At 41.6% G+C, this 22,268-nt stretch overlaps 3 protein-coding genes across 3 annotated transcripts; 1 reads left to right on the forward strand and 2 right to left on the reverse strand.

Moving 5' to 3' along the window:
* Positions 1 to 1,763: 1,763 nt before the first annotated feature.
* Positions 1,764 to 12,469, reverse strand: LOC118313929. Its single transcript, XM_047329297.1, has 6 exons — positions 12,189 to 12,469; positions 10,544 to 11,466; positions 8,969 to 9,179; positions 7,424 to 8,241; positions 5,892 to 6,096; positions 1,764 to 4,682 (listed from the first exon to the last, which is right to left on the reverse strand). Exons 1-6 carry the CDS (start codon positions 12,358 to 12,360, stop codon positions 2,605 to 2,607), a joined length of 4,407 nt encoding a protein of 1,468 aa, XP_047185253.1. The 5' UTR covers positions 12,361 to 12,469; the 3' UTR covers positions 1,764 to 2,604.
* An 842-nt stretch (positions 12,470 to 13,311) lies between these two features.
* LOC118313928 (gastrula zinc finger protein XlCGF8.2DB-like) lies at positions 13,312 to 15,598 on the reverse strand. Its single transcript, XM_047329071.1, has 2 exons — positions 15,150 to 15,598; positions 13,312 to 15,054 (listed from the first exon to the last, which is right to left on the reverse strand). Exons 1-2 carry the CDS (start codon positions 15,325 to 15,327, stop codon positions 14,117 to 14,119), a joined length of 1,116 nt encoding a protein of 371 aa, XP_047185027.1. The 5' UTR covers positions 15,328 to 15,598; the 3' UTR covers positions 13,312 to 14,116.
* Positions 15,599 to 16,694: 1,096 nt separating this feature from the next.
* cenatac (centrosomal AT-AC splicing factor) lies at positions 16,695 to 21,967 on the forward strand. Its single transcript, XM_035639340.2, has 11 exons — positions 16,695 to 17,018; positions 18,161 to 18,327; positions 18,584 to 18,682; positions 18,774 to 18,840; positions 19,025 to 19,087; positions 19,414 to 19,481; positions 19,586 to 19,700; positions 19,793 to 19,823; positions 20,436 to 20,537; positions 20,773 to 20,905; positions 21,326 to 21,967. The coding sequence occupies exons 1-11, from the start codon at positions 16,902 to 16,904 to the stop codon at positions 21,444 to 21,446; spliced, it is 1,083 nt and encodes a 360-aa protein (XP_035495233.2). The 5' UTR covers positions 16,695 to 16,901; the 3' UTR covers positions 21,447 to 21,967.
* Positions 21,968 to 22,268: the final 301 nt, after the last annotated feature.

The following is a 22,268-nucleotide window of genomic DNA, read 5'->3' on the forward strand; positions in this document are numbered from 1 at the left end:
CATCCAAGAGAAAAATATAATGCATCAAAATCCTGGGTGCATTATATTAACAGGACTAGAATGTCATTAAAATGTGTTCATATTAAACACACAAAAATTAGAAATAAATTTAAAAAGCACTTCATTACAAATAAGCGACTCTGCCTATTTGATGAATGTTTATGTACTCTTTTAATTCTTGCACTTTTGAGTAATATCTTTATGGTTGAATGCATTCATTGTAAGTCACTTTGGACAAAAGCGTCTGCTAAATGAATGTAATGTAATGAAATAATAATATATATTATTATAATAATAATAATATCAAATGTTTCACCAGTTCTAATGCGTGTGCAAATTTCCAGGCAAATCAGAGCAGGTTCAGTGCCTCACAAAGCCAAATCCCTTGTACTATGAAGAAGAAGAAGAAGAAGAAGAAGAAGAAAAAGAAGAAGAAGAAGAATTCCTATGATTACAATAGGTCCGCGTCTGACCTTGTCAGTGGCTCGGGTCCTAACAACACATTTTATTTAATGGCGCCTTTCATGGCACTCAAGGTCACCTTACATCAAACACAGTAATAAAATACAAAAAATATATATATAATAAATAGTAGTAATATGATCTGTAATTATATAGCAAAACAGAATTTACAAAGACACAGGAAACTTGAGGACCATCGCAAAATGCATTTACACTACTAAAGCAAATGAGAAAAAAACCAATACAAAAACATCAAGACAGTAAATTAAAATAAAAGAATGAGAAGCAGAAAAACCACAGGACAACAAAAAAAATTAAGCTGAATTAAAAGACATGCACATATATACATATATCCCTGTACACTGTGGCAATGAAAATGATGTAAAGTGACAAAGTGTGTGTTTGTAGTGTGCGCAGGGAAATAAGCAGGTGTTGAGATGTTAACTACATGGTCGAGGTCAAACAGTGTGTAAGAGCTGTGAGAAGAGTCCATCATCTCTGTGGTCTGAATGGAGGTTGAAAATAATCATTAAAGTCTTTTTGGAAAGATAAACTGTACAAGTCACACAGAAGGTAAAGATAACCTCTTTTTTTTTTTTTTTACTGTAATGCCCTTTGATTCTGTTTTCCGGTTTTCCTCGGTCATTCGTCACATAATGAAACCCAGCAGAGTCCTCCATGATGATTACACATATTTGTTTGAAACGGATACGTTGGCCGAGGGAGGTTGGGCTCAGGGGAGTTTCAGGGGGGTTGCAACCAGCTGTGCAAACACACGCTTGGTGATGCATGAACCCACCTGTGAGCTGCCAACGGTCCCTAAGTGCCACTGCAGCTCTGGAACCAGGACCCACTGATTACCAACTGCACAGACTGATGAATGTACAGTACACGGTGGTGGGTAGGTGGTCCGACAGACAGACACGAGTCCGCCCCTGCAATTTCCTTTCATTTTAATCAACCGTTATCATTGTGAATCCCCACGGTACTGCAGCTGTACGCGCACATATACATTTTGTTCCGATATCTGACAGCAACCTCTGCAGTAACATAATATTTTGCACTGACTGATCCTTTCATTGTGTCTGTATATGTAGAACAGAGAAGGGAGGGGAAGATTTAAAGAATGATGAAGTGTGTGTTTATATACACAATGGGAGTAGTGAGCACGGAGCACAGGATGTGAAAGAGATTATTAACTTTGAAATATTTTGTGACATTTTACTTTTGGCAATCACCAGCACAGTTCACCAAGTTAGTTAACTGACCATGTTCATGTTAAGGATTAAAAAATAAAATAATATAGAGTAGTTTTTTTATTAAAATTAATATTGTCAACAAAATTATAACTTTTGATGATGCAGGCTTATAAATGTCCACCAGATGGCAGAATGGGACCCACAAGTAGGTCACCTGTTGATCAGGTGTTATACCTCAGACAGCAGCTGTTATTTATCTACACAAAAAATATACAAATTGTTTTATAAATACTATTTACTATACAATACTTGAAGAACGAAAAAAACATGAACATGAAAAATCATCTCAATCCCAGAGATAAAAATCATTATTGCAGGTTTTTTCGTTCTTTTCTCCCTTTTTTGTTTCGTTCCACAGATTCATAAATTGCAATGAGATCAGAGGCAGCCACTGGACAACAGACAATACACATCTTCCACATCTGCCCAAGTAGCAGGCAGATCAGCTTTCCCACAATACCGACTTTTGGTAAAAAATCACACAGTTATATACATTTATCAACAACCAATGTGAGCAATTGCTCACAATAATGAAACAAACTGAGGCCGCTTAAAGCAAGCGGCTCCAGGCTACTTTAATCAGCCAGAACCAGCATAACATTTGTGTTTTATCGTGGGAAATGTAGGCAACAGATTATGACGGAGGGCATTAGAATGTACGGAATAAAAAAAGGAAAGATCTCTGGTTCCTCTGCATCGATTGGCACTTTCCTTTAACTGTCAGTCGATGCGGACAGACAACATTTAACTGTAGGAATGAAATGCTAAATCAGTGAAAAGCCTTTTTCAAACAAAATGAACCCTTGCAATTCCAGTAGCAGTTCTACTTCAGTGCAATTCATTTACTCTTATCAAGTATGTTGTGCCATAATCGCCATTTTATCTAAGCAGTGGTGCCTTCTGCATCACTTGTGTGGGCGCTCTTGTGCTTGTTGAGTTTTGACCAGGTGGAGAATTGTTCCCCGCAGGTGCCACATTTGTAAGGCGTCTCGCCGGTGTGTATCCTCAGGTGTCCCTTCAGGTCTGTCTTGTGACCGAACGCCTTATCGCACACGTTGCACTTGTACGGCTTCTCCCCCGTGTGCGTCCGCGTGTGCCTTTTCAAAGTCGTCCGGGTCGCGAACTTTCTCTTGCATTCGGTGCACTTGAAGGGCTTCTCGCCCGTGTGCACCCGCAGGTGGATCTTGTAGGACGACGAATCCGCAAACTCCTTCCCGCAGTCGCCGCACGTGTACGGCTTCTCGCCCGTGTGAATCCTCGCGTGCTTCTTCATGTTCACGCACGAGCTGAAGCTCTTGTCGCAGCTGGCGCACTTGTACGGCTTCTCGCCCGTGTGAACCCTGAGGTGCAGGTCCAGGTTGTAGCGCCGGTTGAATCCGTTGCCGCACACCTCGCACTTGAAGGGCTTCTCCGCGGAGTGGGTCACCGCGTGCTTATTCAAATCCCAGCTCTCCCTGAACGTCTTCCCGCAAGTGTCGCATTTGAACGTCTTGGCGACGGTGTGGGACTTCATGTGAAACTTGTAGTTTTTGAAATTTGTCATCACTTTGCCGCACCGGTCACACTTGTAAGGGTTTTCGTCGTCCTCGACAATGTCGCTCGATGTTTTCCCATCATTCCTGTTCTCGGGTCTTGGGTTGGTGCTTCCGTTTGTCGATGAACTCTCATCGTCGCGTTGCTGACTTTGAGTTCGCGTTGAACTCCTGGTCGCCATTGGCCTGTCTTCCTTACGCCTCTTATTTGGTGTTGTGTCAGAGCTGCCATCCTTTTTTCTCTTGCTTGGTGTTGGCTCGTTACGTCTCGTAGACGTCGTGTTTCCATCATTACGTTTCTTAGTGGCGGCTGGCTTGTTACTTGTGGTTGATGTTTTCCCATCATTGACTTTCTCTCCGCTACGATCCCTATGTGGCGTTGGCTTTGTACTTCTGTTTGATGTTGTCTCGCTGGTGCGTTTCTTGCCGAGTGTTGATTTAGACCATGCAGTTGACGTTGCTTTCCCATCAATGGGCTTCTTTTGTGTCTTTTCTTTTTCTTTCGGGTCTGTGTTTTGTGTTGACGCAGTGCTACAGGCCGCGGTGGACTTTTCAACGTTAGGTTCCTCACTTGGCGTCGGCTGGGTGCCACCAATTGATGTCGTCTTCTCATCATGACTTCTCTTTTTTGGTGTAATCTCTGTACTCCTAGTTGATGTGTTGGTCAACTTGATACATGTCTTTTTTGGTGTCAGCTCAGTTCTTGTTGTGTTGTCGTCGTTGCCTTTCTCATTTTGCGTCGGCCCAGTAATCGCAACGGGTGTTTTGGCCAACTCGGTACATGTCTGGTCAGGTGTTGGCTCAGTACTTCTAGTTGACATATTAGTCAACTTGTTACATGTCTCTTTTGGTGTTGACCCAGTACCTCGAGTTGATGTTGTAGTGTCACCGCTGCTTTTCTCAGTTGTTGTTAGCTCGGTACAACTGGTTAACACAGTGTTCTCGCCATTACGTTTCTTATCTGATGTTTGCTCAGTATTTTTGGCCGACCTTGTGCTCTCCTGGTTGCTCTTATCATTTGGTGCCGACTCGGTGTGTCTGTCTGGTGTTGCACTTCCATGGTTAGAAGTTATGGCAACTTGGCTCTCAGCTACACAAGAGTTTTGAGAGAGGAGGTGTCTGTCGCTGTTTGGCGCTGATACTGAAGAACTCTCCCTGTGGGATCCAGACAATGTATCTCTGTTTGAGATGCTGGGAAGAGGATCTTTCTCTGCAGCTGTCTGAGGTTGGTCAGTGTCCAAAGGCTGAGACTGATCACTGCGGACACGTCCCTCACAAGTGGAAGTCAAGTTAGAGGCATCAGTCTCCTGTTGCCGCTGTCCGTCTTTACTGATGGACACTTCCTCATGTTCCTCATTAACCTGTGGAACATCTGGATGGCCCAGAGCGGAACTCGCCTTTTGGTTAAACAGGACAGTCTGTGAGAGATCTATGGGGGAAGGACAAATGAATGGGAGACTCATGAAACTTTGCACTTATTCAGTATGAGTAACAGTTGAGAATGAGAAAGACTATCAGAAGAAATGCAAATTGGAAAGACAGCAGTTCCCCTATCAAGGACTGGGATTGCAAGACACTTTTCTGGGCTTTTCGGGTTAAAGTTTTTAGTTAAAATAAAAAAAATAATAATCTGGGATGCTGCTGGGCTACAGTAACATCAGACTTTTATTAGGTTGTAGTTTTTCATCTCCAGACCCCCAGTACCTGTCTCTGTGATTCAGCTGTTGTTTAAACTGTATTATACATATTTACATCTTTTTTTAATTCTTATTGGGGTTCTTTCTGTATATATTACAGTATAATGCACATATTGAACATGCATATTTTCAAGTTCAAGTTTGTTTATGCGTCATTACCACATTCAGTGTATTTGGGAACGACGTTGCGTTTCTCATGGCCCAAGTTACTAACACAAATACACAAGAAATGCAAAAGATACACAACAAACAACATGGAAAATTGGGACGTCGTACACAAAGGGCTTAGAAAAAGTTATAAAGTTATACATCTGAGAAAATATAAATACTGCGACAATGTCAGTAATATCATAATAAATAAGCAATGTCCTAACAGTGGCCTCAGATTAATTATATGGTATAAATAAACAGGAGGAATGGCAGTGACTTAATTTCTTTATACGCTTCTCTTTTTTTTTCGTGTTCATAATAATTCTCCAGTGGATATTTCTATTCTTGGTCGGAGCAACTGCAACGAAAACCCAGTTCCCCCCACACCGGATCAATGAACTATTTTTTGATGGTCTGATATTAGTATTTCTTATGATTTCCACTCGGTGTCTGTGTGCGTCTGCTACAATACACACACTAATATCAACCTCAGCAGGTGCTGTTCACCTGGTGAACGTCAGCAGTGGGAGTTTTTATTATAACAGTGTAATGACATTGGACGACAGAGGTGCTCCCTTTAAAAAAAAAATTGAATTGATTATTTAAAGGTGTATTCCTCCTTCAGTCCAGCAGGTGGTGCTGTTGCCTCATTTATTGTCTGGTTTGTTATTATTATTATTATTATTATTGCAGCTCAGGGATTCCAACCTTGCAGGGACTTCCGCATATATCTCAACACCGTGTGATGTAAAAGTATTTATTGAAGCAATTTTTTCCTCATTTTAACCGACCTGTCGGCGGCAACTTGTTCTCGCGGCTCAGAACTGTTTCCAAGAGTCCGCGTTGACGAGCGAGTTCCGTCTCGTACTCTTCCACTTTGCCCTCGAACGCTCCCAGTATTTCCTGAGCCGCCGCGGTCAGTCGGTCGCACACGAACTGTCGCATGCTCTGCATCTGAGACGACATCGCTGGATTTAAAACCGAGATGTAGTTGTGTTACTAAAAAAGAAAAAAAAGGAGAAAAAAACTGCTCCAGATTCGGTCTCGTGCTCACGGTTTTCTGTTTACTTCCGCATGTGACGTCGCGGTTCTGCTACCGCCGCTCATTGGTCCGGAGTGGAGAGCAGACAGGTGTCTCTATTATTTTGTCCACGCCATGCACATCAACGAGAGAAGACTGACGACACAGTTTTGTGAACCTTTGAGTCATTTAGCACCTTGAGTCCAACTTCAAAACATTAAAGGCCTTCAAAGTCAATAGTTTACGCACCAGTCCAAAATATCACCATGTCAGTCCAAAAAAAAGCCCGTCTCAAAACATCTTTCACAAGAAGTTCACACAGTATGTCTACTCTGAAATGGAATAATCGATGGAGTGGATGCTGATTCAGGAAGACGGAAACCGTGGATGTCTCAAGCAGAAGTATTTATTATAAGGGCTCAAAATTGAGGAGACTTCCGATTCGCTACACAGATCAACAGGTGCACAGTGTTCGGCGTCCCGTGACAGTCTGCCCGTCCCCGCTCTCTGTGGTGTATTCACCCTCGAGTAATGTTGTCATCTCCCCGCGACTATGACACCTCGAGTGAGACTTCAGCTGCTCAATGATTGTTTCGGCTTGCCACAGATAAGATGACCTTGCTCGGTGCCTGACAAGCCTCATGTTAAGAGTTTCTCAGAGAGGATAGACGATAGACTTCATATGAAGACAAAATTTGTATTTTCAGTTTTACATTTCATGACGTTGATCTTTTCACCATTTCGATTTCTCCCTGATTTTTTATTTTACAATCGTCATCCCATCATTCTGCTTTCTTCTTAATTTTTGCCTTTACTTTTAGAAACAGTCTCCTGTGTGATCATTATTAATCCTTGTTTAATGCAGAACCAGACATTACACCGCTTGTAAAAAAAAATTTTTTTAAAAGAATAAGAGCAAGAATTCCTGTTAAAACAAAAAGAGTCAGGGATTTAAATAAACGACCCTGTCAAGTCCATAATGCGACACCTGTGAACTCTTCTCCTTCGAGGTTTTACTTGGGAGTCTCTCTTGAACTCTGGAGAATGTCGGGAAAATTAGATCCGGAGTTTGCCTTTCACACATGATGAACGCAGCAGGAGATTGTCCGAATCAGATGAGATCACACCAACAGGAGCATTTCCGGAACATTCGGGGAGGCGGCAGGACATGACGATACTTCAGCTGCAGGAAGCAGTTTTTTGTTTACACTCACCAACAACACACCGTGTCGCTCGCTCGCTGGGAATTTCCCAAAGGATTTTCCTCCTGTATTCTCCCATACTGCGGTGATAAGGCCTCTAACCTGTGTGCAACTTGACATGTTTCGTCAGGCTTGAGTTGCCAGAAAAGGCCCTATCGCAAAAGCCACACCTGTACGGCCGTTCGCCCGTGTGGCTCCTCGTGTGGATTTGCAAATGCTCCAAACGCCGGAACCTCTTCCAACACATGCTGCACGAGTAGGGCTTGTCCCCCGAGTGGATTAACATGTGCTGCGTGAGATAACGTTTGAAGCGGAATCCCTTGCCACAAACTCTGCAACTGAAAGGCTTCGCAGCAGCGTGAGTCGTGTGACCTTTACACTGTGTATAGCTGCCGTTGCACTTTTTTGCATTTTGCATGGGCTGAGGATTACTAATTGATTCTGTGTTTTCTCCGCGTCTGTGCTCTTGGTTATTCTGTTCCTTCTTCAGTTTCGGCTTGACGTCTCTAGTCGATGTTGAGGTCCCCCTCTCTTTCATCTTTGGTTTCGCTGCCTTTCTATGGCCCCTTTGAAAGGGGATCCGGTGCCGATTGTTTGGTTCAGATACTCCAAAGCTTCCCGATTCCGATCTTACCCTTTTTGTAGCATTGTTGTCTGGAGGCTCTTCTTCTGCCGCACTGTGATGCTGATCACAAGTAAAAATCTGAGTCGAGTCTTCACTGTGCTCACAGGTAGGATTTGAGTTAAAGAAATCTTCCTCCTGCTTCAGTGCAAGCTGCTCTCCTTTCAGACTAGTGCAGAGCTCCTCCTGCTCCTCTTTAATTTGTGGAGGCTCTTCTTCGTCCCTCCCGCGGTTGCAGAGCTGCTGGTCAGCTGCTGGTCGTCCCTCCTCGTTGCAGACATGTTGCTGTGCAAGCTCTGGGGGAACGACAAAGGAAGTGCTCCTTAATAGAAGAAAAATTGGGTTGCAATCAACAATTATTTTCATTATTGATTCACATTGTTTTCTTTTAAATCATGTGACTGCCTGTTGCACGGCAGGACTCATCAAGTTTTGACAGTTATTGTTTAAACTTTAAGACGTATCGAGGACTGTTCAAACTCTAGGAAGTACCAACATGGAGGATGTATACATTTTAGGAACTATCGACATAGAGGATGTATAAACTTTAGGAAGTATCAGTGGAGGATGTATAAACTTTAGGAAGTATCAGTGGAGGATGTATAAACTTTAGGAAGTATCAACGTAGAGGATGTATAAACTCTAGGAAGTACCAACATGGAGCATATATAAACTTAAGGAATTATCACAAGAACATGGAGGATGTAGAAACTTTAGGAAGTATCAACGTGGAGGTGTATGAACTTTAGGAAGTATCGTAACAACATGGAGGACGTATAAATTTTAGGAAGCATCAACGTGGAGGATATATGAACTTAAGGAAGTATCATAACAACATGGAGGATGTATACATTTTAGGAAGTACCAACATGGAGGATATATAAAATGTAGGAAGTATTGACATGGATTATATATAAACTTAAAAATACATGACAATATCTGCCACGACTGCTGGTTGGTATACAAGTGGCGTGAGCAGTATAATAATCCATGTTTTGAAACGAACACGATGACTGGACACACCTGTCCTGCGGAGCCTAATCTCGGGCTTCAACACGGAGTCCAGCAGTTCGCGCTGGCGCTTCACTTCCTGCTCGTACACCGAGATCGTCACTTCGAAAACCCCCAGAATGTCCTCGGCGGCTGCGGCGAGTCTCTCTGCGATCGACTGTCTCAAACTCTCCACAGCGAACATGTCCACCGCGTAGAGGCAGGCGACTTGAGGCGGAACCACCTGAACTCAACCGGCAAGTGTTTCGCCCGGAGGAAGAGCATTCCCTGTTTCCGGTGGGATTTTCAAATTAAAAGCGCTGACTGGGACCGATTTCACCATATTGTCTGAAAGTCAGAAACGAAGTACAGGTACACAATCTGAACGCTCCCTCTCCTTATTAACAACAAATGACCCTATTCTCTGAGAAAGAAAAAAGTTATGGCAGCCCCTCAAATCCAGACTTTTCTCTAGTGAAAGTTATAGAATAAAGCAATTACTTCAGTTCCTTGTTGGTAATGCTGAGCAAACTATAAATGACAGAAGCAGTGTCTCACCACAATAAGGACTCAACAATGGAGTCACAAATAAAGTCTGAGATGAGAAAATACCTATGTTGTTTTTAAAGTTATTTTTATAATGTGGTATCTTGGGCAACGACATTGATCAAGGAGAAAATGTGACTCGGTCGAGGTACGTTAAAATCAAGACACGATTTGAATCGTAGGCTGTTTATTATGATCATCAATGCCTAATTTGGTTTCTAAGGATAAGAAGTTACCCAAAGTTGAAACAGTGGCTGGAGTCATATGTATTGTATGTACTTTTCTGATATTCGTGCTGCATGTGTTTTATGTTTGAATAGTTTTAATTCTTAGACAAAAGAGGTTATAAACCAGTGTGGAGTATGTACATTTCAACCCCTCACTTGAGTCTAACAGGTACAGAGATCCAGTCATAAACAGACAAAGAAGCATGTTTAATGTAAGATGATACAATAATATCTTACACACAAGTAATGACAAGAAGTAGAAAGCAAAATAACAAAAGGCATTATGTACTAGAGGCAAAAACATGTCAACCTCAATCACTCAAAGTAACAGACACTTCAATCCCGTTTCATATTTCAATCAATCATTTCAATCTGCTAAAATTAATGTACGTTTGAATTTTTCCGTTTCAGCCATGGTAGTTATCGTGAATCCAGTATGTCCGTTTAGTGATCCTTCAGATATACAGATGCACTTATTTTACAGCTGGATGATGAATAAGAAGAATCTCTGTACTTTTAAATACTATTTTCTATGATTGACTCGCTGCATTGTGGGTAATCTCTACAGCCAGTGTTCCTATGGTGATCTACCCAATTAGGACTGAGGCAAAAGCCAAACTCAGCCCTTACTACGTAAAGGTGAGGACAATTTCACATGTCAGTCTCACCTCTGAAAGGAAAAAAAACTATATTTCACTTACAAATGCTGAATCTTACAAGGTCAGACCTAAACCTTTTCTACAATGCTTTCAACTAGACTCAACATCCAACAAATTTAATCCCAGTGGAATCTAATCTCACTTTAAATCGTGAATTATTTTTTAACCTTTCCTCAAAAGGGATTTCCGCTCTGCTGCTCCTCTCCTGCGTGAGTCCTTCTATGTAACCTCAGGCCTGTGTTGTGGGCAAAATTCCTCCCGCACAGGTCGCACGTGTACGGCTTTTCTCCCGTATGCACTCGGGTGTGTATTTTCAATGTGGTGTTGATAGCAAACCTTTTTCCACACCAGATACATTTATAGGGCTTCTCCCCCGTGTGCACCCGGACGTGATTGGTGAGAGTCGAGTGGTAGGAAAACTCCTTCCCGCAGTAGGCGCAGCTGTAAGGCTTCTCCCCCGTGTGCGTCCGGGTGTGCCTCCTCAGGTCTGCGCCGCGGCTGAAACTCTTGCCGCAGGTGGCGCAAATGTGCGGCTTCTCGTCGGTGTGAGTTTTCATGTGGCTGATGTGATTCGATTGGCAGTTGAATTCCTTTCCGCAGACGCCGCACGTGAAGGGCTTCACAGCTGTGTGACTCATCGTGTGTTTCCTCATCATAGCCCTCTGGGTGAACCCCTTGCCACAGGTGTCACGGTTAAAACCTTTTTCGTGAGAGTGGGTCCTCGTGTGATTCTTTAACTGCAAGAAATCGTGAAACTCCTCTGTGCAATAGATACATTTGAAATGTTTGTTCTCTGGTGTCTGGTGAAGACTTGCACTCTTCTGGCTTCCTCTTCCGTGGTCTCGGCTTTTAGCGACGTGAGAGTTTCCTGCTGCACTCTGACTTTGTTCAGGATCCATAAACAAGATCTGTTCTTCGGTGTAATCACTTCCGTCACGAGCAGGTCGTAACAAATCAGGGTCCTGCCTTTGTAGCAGATCCTCCAGCACATCTTTAGTCTGTGGGTTGTGTTGGTTCAGAGTTGAGTTCCTCCTGTGGTTACAGAGCTTCTGCTGGTCCAGGAGAACCTCCTCGTTACAGGTGAACGACTGTGATACGTCTGAAGGGAAGAACAGAAAAAGCACTCAAGGTAAGGGGAGTATCTGGAAAGCTATGAATCCTCCAGTGGTGGAGGGAGTATTCAAAATTTAAATATTATCTATCTATTAATCTACCTAATGTTTTAACGATCAACCAAATTAAAATTTTAGACTTCAAAATGTGATAAAATGCTGTAAAATGGTTGTTATAATTCCCCACAGCCCAATGTGACATGTTGACTCGAAACATGATTTCATATGAATTGCACTTTCATTTTCTGATGATCAACCTCTATTCATAAGTGTTCATCATATGTATCCAAAAAAAATGTAAAGCAAAATCATAAAGGTGCATAAAAATGGAAATACACAAGTTAAACGCAGCCTTAAATCTATACAGTATAATACTTCCAACAAGAGTAGAGAGGCACATAAGTACACACAACAAAACACTGCAGTCAAATACACTAAATCAAAAATACTTGGAAGGTAAATGGTACTTTATTTCTACAATAATCCATCAAGTCTGCAGTTTTTAGTGCTTTGACTGAATTAAAAATGAAAGTCACAATGGAGGATATGTTTTCCACAACCTGGCAACCCAGGAGATATGACCAAGGAGTGGCTTGTGACTTACCTGTGTAGAATTAGTAAATGCCACATTAACCAGCCAAAACATACAGCTCACATATCCAATATGACACGCCCCTTATCATCCAGGGGACCCAGAGATACTACGAACCTCTGTCGTGCGGCTTGATCCCGGGCTTCAACACGGCGTCCAGCATTCTGCGCTGACGGTCGAGCTGCTCCTCGTACTCGACCACTGTTTTCTCGAAGGCTCCTAGTATTTCTTCCACGGCCGCCCCCAGTCGCTCATTGACGAACTTTCTGAAGAACAAAACCGAAGACATTTTCACCGAATCCGCCGGATGTGAGCTAAACTACAGGCTAAAAAGGGGGCTAAACTGGTCTTGTCAACGAGCCGCTGGCAGGGATCCGCATCACCGTGACACCTTTGTTGACTTCCGCCGGAAAATAGTTTTACTTCCGTAAAGACCGTTGCTGCTTAAAGGGAACGCGCACCCTGCCTGGTGTTGACGGTTTAACGTAGGATTTTAATGTATCGATAAAAATAAAATACAAAGGTACAAATTATGCTGATATAATTTCTAATCACATTTGGGAAAAGCTATTGGACATATGATTGATTTGTTTACAAACTGGTTGTGATGTCACAAAATCACATTAAATATCTGGATTCTTTTATTTGTGGAGTCCTACTGGAAGTGGAATCCTAAAGAAATAGTCTAATTGACATCTGACAGCAGACATCGTTTTCTGTGGGTATGAAATTGAAAACTGCTGTCCTCTTGTATACTGACAGCAAACAGGACAAAATCAGTAAAACCAGTTTATCTACTACACACAGTAAAATCAGAAAACAGCATGTGTGTCCGCCACAAATCATATACTATGGAACCCATCAGAAAAATCTCAAATACCATCACCATTTCCATTGCAACTGGACTCAGCCATGCCGGCTACTAGATATACAGAATATATACATTCAAAAGATGTGATGCATCTTTTGCGGAATTACAAGGAAAAAATACACAATCGTCATAATTCAAGAGACATTAAAAAACATAGAAATTCACTGAAGCAGTAAATGATGTGGCGTCAGTCAGTTACATTGGTCAGGACCGTGCTTCAACGCGAAGCAAAAGATTTTCTTCTTTGTTTCTTACAACAGAACGAGAACAGGTAAATGTAGAAAAAAAACCTTCATGTGCACAGATGTTTGATGAAAGACGGCTGCACTTCTCAATGGGGAACATATTAAATAACTTGATGGGCCTCGGTTGTCTTTGAATATGAGTTTATTCAACACATGTCTGTATAAAGAGAAGATTCTTGGCACAGCTCAAATGCAGACAGACAAACTTAAAAACTTAAGGTGCAATAGAAACATCTCAGTATTATAGCATATGGGCGGGAGCAGATAACAGTGTATAGGACACAATGGCCGTCAACATCTTATTCCAATGTCAGGGACATGATGGCAACTGTTTTGTTTCTGTTCTGTCAGTTTTGACCACGTGAACAATTTCCACAGGCAATGTGATACAAAACAACAAAGGAATAAGGTAAGCTAAAAAAAATGAAAGGAAACAAATATACAGTAATATGTAGGTGGAAGCAATTGCTTATCAGTCCTACCATTATTACTAAAAAGGGGCTCTTCTCTGTGCCCATGCCCCATTCCCCTCCACCTTGTTTAGTGCAAATTTGGAACTTTGGTACTTTTTTTGGTAAGTTGGTACTACAACGTACTTTGGCGCATAGTGCGATAAACAAAGGTACAAACAGACACGGGTGAAAATATAAACTCCTCTGCAGGGGGTAAGTATCAGTAATTCAGTAATAATAATAATAATAATAATAATAATAATAAATTTGATTTATAGACATCATGAACAAATATGAGGGTACTTCAGCAAACATTGCAGACAACATGAAATCAAATATTGTGACTTTTCAATAGGACATTTTCCACATTGAGCTACAGAGATCTAAAATGTATTTTCTCTTCTTCTCTTGTATGCAGCTAAACCCATCTCCCAAATGTTCTTTATGTACAAGCGGGCTACTTGTCCGTGCGTGATATCACACGGCGGGCAAATTGAGCATCATCACAGTGTATTTTCCCACTGACGTCACAGGGACAGGCTGCACACCGTGGTGTACGTCTCGAACGTGGGCAGTCAATTCACTCTTAAGTCTGAAGGCGCTGCCACATGTTGAGCAGGGGTATGGCCTTTTGTCAGTATGGATTACCGTGTGCCTCTTAAAGTTCGACACGTGGCCGAAACTTTTCCCGCACGTTTTGCAATGGTACGGCCTCTCGCCCGAATGCGTCCTCATGTGGACTTTGTAGAGGTTGCCCAGGCGGAAGTGTTTCCCGCATATTTTACAGGAGTAGGGTTTCTCCCCTGTGTGCACGCTCATGTGCGTTTTCAGCGACGACATGTCTATGAACCTCTTCCCGCAGGTGGCGCAGGGATATGGCTTCTCGCCCGTGTGCCGCCGCGTGTGGATCAGCAAGTCGCTGTTGCACGCGAAGCTTCTCCCGCATGTTTTGCAAGAGTTCCGTCTCTCGCCGGTGTGGACGCGCAGGTGTTTGTTCAACTGAGACTTTTGCTTGAAGGCATCGCCACAGGTGACACACTTGAAACCCGTCTTAAACTTGCAGGTATTCGGGGAAACCTTTGACAAGGTGGGGTGACATTTGTTTGCTTTGTGCGATCTCTTCTTAGACTTTGACGTTGGGCTTCCAGGCTCGTCTCCTCCGTCGTGATCTGCGGCCTCAGGTGCCGGAGGGCGGTGAGGGAAGAGCTGTTGGTCACTTTCCTCGCAAGTAGGATTCAAGATGAGAGCATCATCAGTCTCCTCCTTCAGTGCGAGCTGCTCGGCCTCCTGACTGATGCACAGATCCACCTGTTCCTCTTTGATCTGTGGAAGTTCTGCGTCCTCTTGGTCCGGACTGGAATCCTTCGGCTCAGCAGGAACCTGTTCCTCATTGCAGACAAGTTGCTTTGGTAGGTCTAGGGCGGAGTTAGAAAAAAAAAACTGAGCATATGTTTAAACTAATAAGAGGTTAGGAATAAAAGTGTGGCTTGCTAATTAAGGTTTTACAGACCCATCCTGTGCAGCTTTACTTCCGGTTTCAAAATGTAGTCCAGCAGTCGGCGCTGTCGAGCGATCTCGTCCTCGTACTTTGCCACAATCGTTTCGAAGATTACGCATATTTCTCCGACGAAAGCATGGAACCTCTCCTCGAAACACTCCCGGAAACACTGCATTGCAGACATTTCCATTCTAACGACGTTGTTTTTTGGGGTCCGCTGGCGGGGGACCAAATAACGATGCACGCATCCAAATGCACAGATAATTACCGCTATTCAATTACGGTATTATTTAATATCGTTTACAACTGTCGACGGTGTTGAAACCTGTAGTGATGAAGACAACATGAGACGAAACCAAAACAAACAGCGCTTCGGATTCCTTCTTCTTCGTTGCGTTTTTTAGCAGGTTGCAATACCAACTATCAGGTGTGTACCGCCACCTACTGGACCGGAGTGTATAGACCAGCCTCTAGAGTTCAAAAAATTAAAAATTAAAAATTGGTGAAGTTAAATAGTTGTGACAAAAATCGCTTCAGGGTGTCAGATCAGGGAATGGATTGTGAGATGATTCACCAGCTGTTATATGCGATGAGGTCACATTTCAAAGGAGTGTATGTGTGTGTGTGACTTTGATTCCTTTGAATGTGACATCATCGTCATCAACGATAGTGCAACATATGACGGTTACTCACCAATCAACAAGCATTTGGTTTACATCTTCCTCTTTTTTTACAACAGTCTTGTGATCCGGTTGCAACATGACAGTCTACCAATTGCCAACAATCCAAACGCCTAGTATTGGGTCTATACTGCTATGTTACCATAGAAGACAGTCAATAACAACAGTTCCACATTCAATATTAAATCTTAATAGACTTATGTCTGACTTATTTTATCCCCCTGTGTAATATTGTATTATTTGCTTTTTTTTCGTTCTTATTGTATTTTATTTATTTATTTGTTAATTTAATCAGTATTATAGCATATGGGCGGGAGCAGATAACAGTGTATAGGACACAATGGCTGTCAACATCTTATTCCAATGTCAGGGACATGATGGCAACTGTTTTGTTTCTGTTCTGTCAGTTTTGACCACGTAAACAATTTCCACATGCAATGTGATACAAAACAATAAAGGAATAAGGTAAGCTAAAAAAATGAAAGGAAACAAATATACAGTAATGTGTAGGCAGAAGCAATTGCTTATCAGTCCTACCATTATTACTAAAAAGGGCCTTTTTTATTTATTTATTTGTTAATTTAATTTAATTTAATTTAATTTAATTTAATTTAATTTAATTTAATTTAATTTAATTTAATTTAGTCTTTTTTGGTTAAATTGTTACTATTACTACTGTTGTTTTTTTTTACATTATATGGTTATATGGTTATAAAAACTGACTTATTAGAAGAATAAAAAGTAGTTATGTTTTTGTTTGTTTTGTATTTCATCCAGTAGATTGTACCATTCTGATCCACCCTCCATATCAGAAGGGGGCGGTAATGCGCACTAAAAAGTTGTTTGCCAACCGCCGTATAACGTGAGAAGAAGAAGAACAACAACAGTTCCACATATCGTACTTGTTTCCAGGGGGGGAACATATTGAGACGGAATGATTTCCGGTAGCAAATCGCTGGCACTTTGCTTATGGTCGTGACACTTGTGTTCAAACAAACGAGTCACAACAATGATACCAGCCGAGTTTGTCTTCAGCTCAACTCTGCTCTGGTGAACTGTCGCTTCCTCCAACACGCGCTTGTCGATGGGTGCGTTTTACTGTGCGGTGTGTCGGCAAACGACGTTCGGCGGGAAGGGACACATCTTCGGGAAGAGCCACCAGAGCCGACTCAGAGTGGTTCTCCTCAAATTCCTGGAGAAAGTAAGTAGAACAACGTCAAGGGGCCCACAACAATGTCGGAACATTTGCTCCCACCTCGCGGAAGTAGCTGCTCCCGAATGCTACTAGCGAAACGTCCTGAGCTAACCAGTAGCACAACATGTTTCAACCGCTAACGTGTGTTGTCACTCCGGGGTGATTCGACGTCCTCAGAGACATGGTTCACCAATCTATTAAAATATGTGAGGATAAGATCGTTTATCTGCACATATTTTAAATGTCTACGGTTGTGTTTTTGTTTTTGACTGTAATCAGGCCTGTCACGATAACTTCGATATATTGCCCCCCCCCCGGAATTATTGCGACGAACAATATTATCGTCCTTTAAAGACCTTTTTTTCTTTTTTGTTACTGAATCATGTGAGATTGGTCGTTGGTGCAAGTCCTACATGGATTTTATCCAGAGTTTAGACTTGAGTTTAGGCCTCAGACAAAAAAACTAAGCAAGTCTTTTTAAAAAGAATACAAAGAAATCCATATTATCCGACATTTTATAGACCAAAGCCGTGATTTATTAAGAATGCGACGAGAACAGATGAGAGGACAGAAGCTGCAAGACTTTGCTGGACTGTTGTTGACATTCATTCTTACGTCAACGTAGTCGCAGTGGTTGTTATTGAGGTCAATAAAAACGATTGAGGTCATATTCATGTATCGTGCGATAACTCGATAATGTCAATAGCTAATTGTTATTGCAGTGACATCTAATATTTACATAAAATTATAATGCTTACATCGCTTTCTTGTGTCTCAGTGTGTACTGTAGAACAGTATTCTTTTTGCTTCTATCACATGCACAATTTCATGATATGGTATATTGTTGCTCTATACAGGATCCAAGCCTCACACAGATTTATGGCCCCGTGTTCTTCAATGCATCCGTCAGACAGAAAGGATTCAGGCTTGCGCTATTAGATTATTTACATCACCCAAATATTTGCAGTGTTCTTGAATTCTTTGTTTTATTTCCTTTATTGTTCATCATGCGTGAAACGAGTTACAAAAGCAACATCAGAACCCCCATGAAGGTTGGATTTATCGCAGGTCTTTTGTGTGTGAGAGAGTCCAACTTCTATTTTTTACTCCCGTGTCTTCCTGTGTCTGTTTCATTCGCTCTCTCCCAGGTGAAGGAAGCTCGCCGAACACTTAAAAAGCCCCAAGTAGAGAAGTTTGATTGCACCCGGCACAAGCAGAAATTTTGGTGCTACTGCTGTGGGCTCGAGGTGGACCGAAATGTTACAGACGGCAACATCGCTGTGCTTTACGGAAGCTTGTTAGAGCACATGGCCACGTAAGTTTTGTTTAGTTAACTTTGATCTAGCTTATTTTGTTATTTCTTATTGTGTTTTGTTATTTGTATGTGTTTTTATAGCCTCTACTGCTTTGAAGGATTATAATATGTATAACATGTTGGCCAAACTAACAAATATGCATTCATCATGTGTCTCTGGGCTTGAGTATACTTATTCTTTTGTCCTTAAAAAAATGTGATAAACTGCTTATGTCCCCTGTTCGCTGGTTGACATTTGGAATGTACATGGTTTCAGCCCCGAGCACAGGAAGAATACACACAAGTTCTGGTGGGAAAATAAGGCCGACCCCAAGCTTCGAGACAAGGTCATCGTCACAGAGGAGGAAACTGAAAGGTGGGCCCAAGTAGCTAAAAATCAATATTAATAGTTTAGATGGAAAATGAAAGATTCTATGCGAGGTTGTATGTTTGTTTTTGTTTTATAGGTTTAAAGCTGAGCTGGCAAATGTGCTGGAAACATTTGTGGAGAAGGAGGATGAATTCATTAAACAGGTAATGCATATAATCTTTGTTCTAACCATTTACCTTTATAGCAACTAATAAGGACTCTACACCTTTGGTAGCAGCTCTAAGATACTTTTAGCCACTAACATGGCTCAAAATTTTATTTTAACCAAACTTGATATCTGCTGATGGTAATCTGTTCTTCTTTTTTTTTTGTTTTCCGTGATTGAAGGAAGCTGATTGTATCCGGTTCCAGGAGAAACATCGCCAAGAGGTCCTTCAGTCTCTTTTAGAGGTTTGTTTTCCAAGGATGCAGTGGCAGTATCCATCACTGTGGCCTTGACTGTCTGTGCTTTTCATGGTTTTGAGTTGCATGTAAGGTGGGAAATGCCACCATTCTCCAGCTAAATAATTGTAAGTGAACTGAAAAACCTGTTTAACTATAAAAAAGGGGGGGCTTGTGAAACCTTGTATCTGGTGGCCAAGGTTGTTTGACAGACAATCTAAATTTCGGGGCAAGGTAGTGTGGTAAGATTGTGATGATAAAATCTGAGCTGAAGCATGATTAGTTGTTAGACTTCCTCTGTGAACCACTGTTGGCATTTCCTGAATCAATATCAGCGTGACGCAGAGGCGGAGTTGTTCAATGGTCCCAATGGCACAGACATGTCTGCGGAGGATCCTGTCAGGTAACACAGTGTCCATCTGTGACATTTTATCTTTTAATCTTTTTTTTTAAATGCATTGTGTGATTAATAACATTTGAAATTACTTTGTCCTCTCTGGGGAGCAGCTCGCAATTTAAGTATCAGGGATCAGACCAGCAGCCGGGCAGCAGCTTTGTCGAGTCAGTGGTCGGAGTACGACGGGCTGCAACAGCACAAGGCCTGACATTCATTGGCTATCAGGTAGATGGACAACTGTCATTAAGAACAAGTCTAATAATGAACCGGGTTTTTTTGTACACAAACACAATCGCCCCATTTGATGTCTGTTACAGGATTCGTCAAACGGTGGAAACGTTCATACAGGTACAGTGGTACATGAACTTCTGTAATGATTATCCAAACTTATATCTTGGCTCACTTAGCAGTGTATTTACAAGGCAATAGTTCAGCAATCAACTCATACAACAGCCTTTTCTGTGTGACAAAGTGCTGTTGCTCAGTAAGCTTAATAAGCCCAATATTACACTTAATGAAAATGTAATAATGTCTTGTTATAATGCCCTCAAAAAAATTACATTTGAGTCAATTCCTATCATTTAAAATCACATGTTCTAATTATTACAATTAATTGTATTATAAAAAATATCTGAAAACCCTTATTTTGCAGAATTTAGTCATTTTTTACATTTACATTTTCCACACCTCCGTTGATGAGTTTGGTTGATGTATATTTTTTGCTTATAGTAATATTACTTAGCCCCCTGCCCCTCTGAGGATTATTATTCCTGATAAAAAATGATATTACAGTACATCCTGCAGGATACTGAAGATAAACGGTGCAGTCGCCTTTCATTCGACTAAATAAAACATTTATGTTGTTTAACTCTTGTGTAGAAACTCAGTGTCTCCAACAGTTTTGCGCTCAGTTCACCTCTTACGTGTGAAGACTAAGCATATGGCCTCACTTTGTTGTAGGCGCTGTCCCTCCTTGGCTCCAGGACGATCCTCTGGAGGGGCCCTCTGGGGTTGCAGCACATCCAGAGATCGGCCCGTCGCTCCCTGAGTTCCTAAAACAGAGTAGGAATCACAAAGATTTTTATTTTACGTTGTGTCTTATGTGAATTAGTCAGCTGAGCAGTTTTTTTGCTCAATGAAATGCTGCAGCCTTGTTTAAAGTTCCCATGAGACCCGACCTATTACATGTTAGTGCATGCTGTCACAACAATAAAGAGATTTTATCTACTTAGACTTGAGGATTTCACAACGACTGTATAATAGTGTAACTAAAATGTCCTCATCTGTCTTTTGCCAGAGGAGCAAGCGAAGCTGAAGAAGCTTCCACCGAACAGAGTAGGAGCCAACTTTGATCACACCTCGCAAACAGATGCCAACTGGCTTCCTTCCTTTGGTCGAGTGTGGAACAGCGGCCGACGCTGGCAGTCCAGGTGAGATCTCACTATCACCCATCACTACAACTGAGACGAATGCAGAATGATTGTAAACCATCACTTTTCTCATTTTTGCACATGTACAGGCCTGAACTTGAAGTTTAAAATCCTGTATGAGAGATTCTCTGTGTGAACAGGGGAATAAACAATTTGAGGTTGTTATTCCCAGAATTTAAAATGGAAACTTAATGCAGCAACAAGGAAGTTCAGTTAGTATCCCAAATAGCCTTTTTATTTAATACATTTTGATCTAATTTATCAGTATATGAGCCAGAGTTTGCCTATAAGCAAACATTTCATCTGTTGCTCCTGGCCAGAAGTTAAAAAGGCACAAAGTGTCAAATTTTAGAGTTCTTAGAACTATTTAGAACTTAAATACTGTCTACAAGTGAATGTGACTTTTTTTTTCCCAAACAGGCACCAATTCAGACAAGAGGAAGGGCAGAAGAGCAAACATAAGAGGAAGCGGGAGCACTACTCGGACGGGTCAAAGAAGGCAAAAGCAACTGAACAGCTGACAAACTCTGACAGCACTTAGAAACTGAGTTTGCTGTATGAGAATTCATGTATATATAGTTTGCAAGATGTGAATGAATGAGATTTTATAGGCTGGTGGTACCTGGTTGAAAAGGTACACTCGTGTTCCACCAAGTCTCTGACTCTGATCTACTAGTTACTTTACAAAGCTGTCGGTGAGCTGAGGACACGGTTCTGTCAAGTGAACAGCAGGGGGCGCATGACACTCGACTAACAAAGGCACCTTCTGTATGTTAACAGAGGAGTTGACATGAAGGGAATCTGTTGAAGCCAACATTAAGATAACGTGATTAAAAACCTTAAACTGTATTATCCGCTTTTAAGGATACATATGGTAAAAGATAAAAAGAAAACATCAGATATTTGATAAAGGCAGTTTTAATTTTGTAGCTGAGTATTTTTTTCCCGTTTCTCAGATTTTGACCTATCAGTTTTGTTTTATAAACAACCCTGAACAGTAATAGGCAACACATTATGGCAGCAGCATCAGAGTTTCTCTACAATAAAAACTTGAGCACCAAGTGATGAGCTCTCATTTCCCTTTTTGAAATCATGTTGCGGGATGACTCACTGGGAAAGGCTGAGAGGCCGCACATGCAAATGTTGGATCGCCCTGAGATCAGATATGATAAAACGCGAAAAACAATTATTTAAAAAGTAAAAGGGTGAACATTTTTGTCACGACAGTGACTATAAGGTCCAGCCTAAATTCTAATAAATACCACGAGATGATGAAAAATATTCTGTTAATGTGATTTCTCAAACAATGGACATTGGATCAGAGGAAACAGCCAGTTTAGGAGTCTCGTCTGTTGTGTACCAG

Source organism: Scophthalmus maximus, chromosome 19, assembly GCF_022379125.1.
Source record: "Scophthalmus maximus strain ysfricsl-2021 chromosome 19, ASM2237912v1, whole genome shotgun sequence".
NCBI classification, from domain to species: Eukaryota; Metazoa; Chordata; class Actinopteri; order Pleuronectiformes; family Scophthalmidae; genus Scophthalmus; species Scophthalmus maximus.

Coding starts and splice junctions, on each gene's coding strand:
- LOC118313929 (XM_047329297.1), bottom strand. CDS start 12,360: ATGTCTTCGGTTTTGTTCTTCAGAAAGTTCGTCAATGAGCGACTGGGG. Junction 9,180..10,543: donor AGCAGAGCGGAAATCCCTTT/TGAGGAAAGGTT, acceptor GGTTGAGTTCAG/GTGGTTCCGCCTCAAGTCGC. Junction 8,242..8,968: donor GATTAGGCTCCGCAGGACAG/GTGTGTCCAGTC, acceptor TCGTTCCCCCAG/AGCTTGCACAGCAACATGTC.
- LOC118313928 (XM_047329071.1), bottom strand. CDS start 15,327: ATGGAAATGTCTGCAATGCAGTGTTTCCGGGAGTGTTTCGAGGAGAGG. Junction 15,055..15,149: donor AGTAAAGCTGCACAGGATGG/GTCTGTAAAACC, acceptor ACTCCGCCCTAG/ACCTACCAAAGCAACTTGTC.
- cenatac (XM_035639340.2), top strand. CDS start 16,902: ATGGGTGCGTTTTACTGTGCGGTGTGTCGGCAAACGACGTTCGGCGGG. Junction 19,088..19,413: donor TCCTTCAGTCTCTTTTAGAG/GTTTGTTTTCCA, acceptor AATCAATATCAG/CGTGACGCAGAGGCGGAGTT. Junction 19,824..20,435: donor CGGTGGAAACGTTCATACAG/GTACAGTGGTAC, acceptor ACTTTGTTGTAG/GCGCTGTCCCTCCTTGGCTC.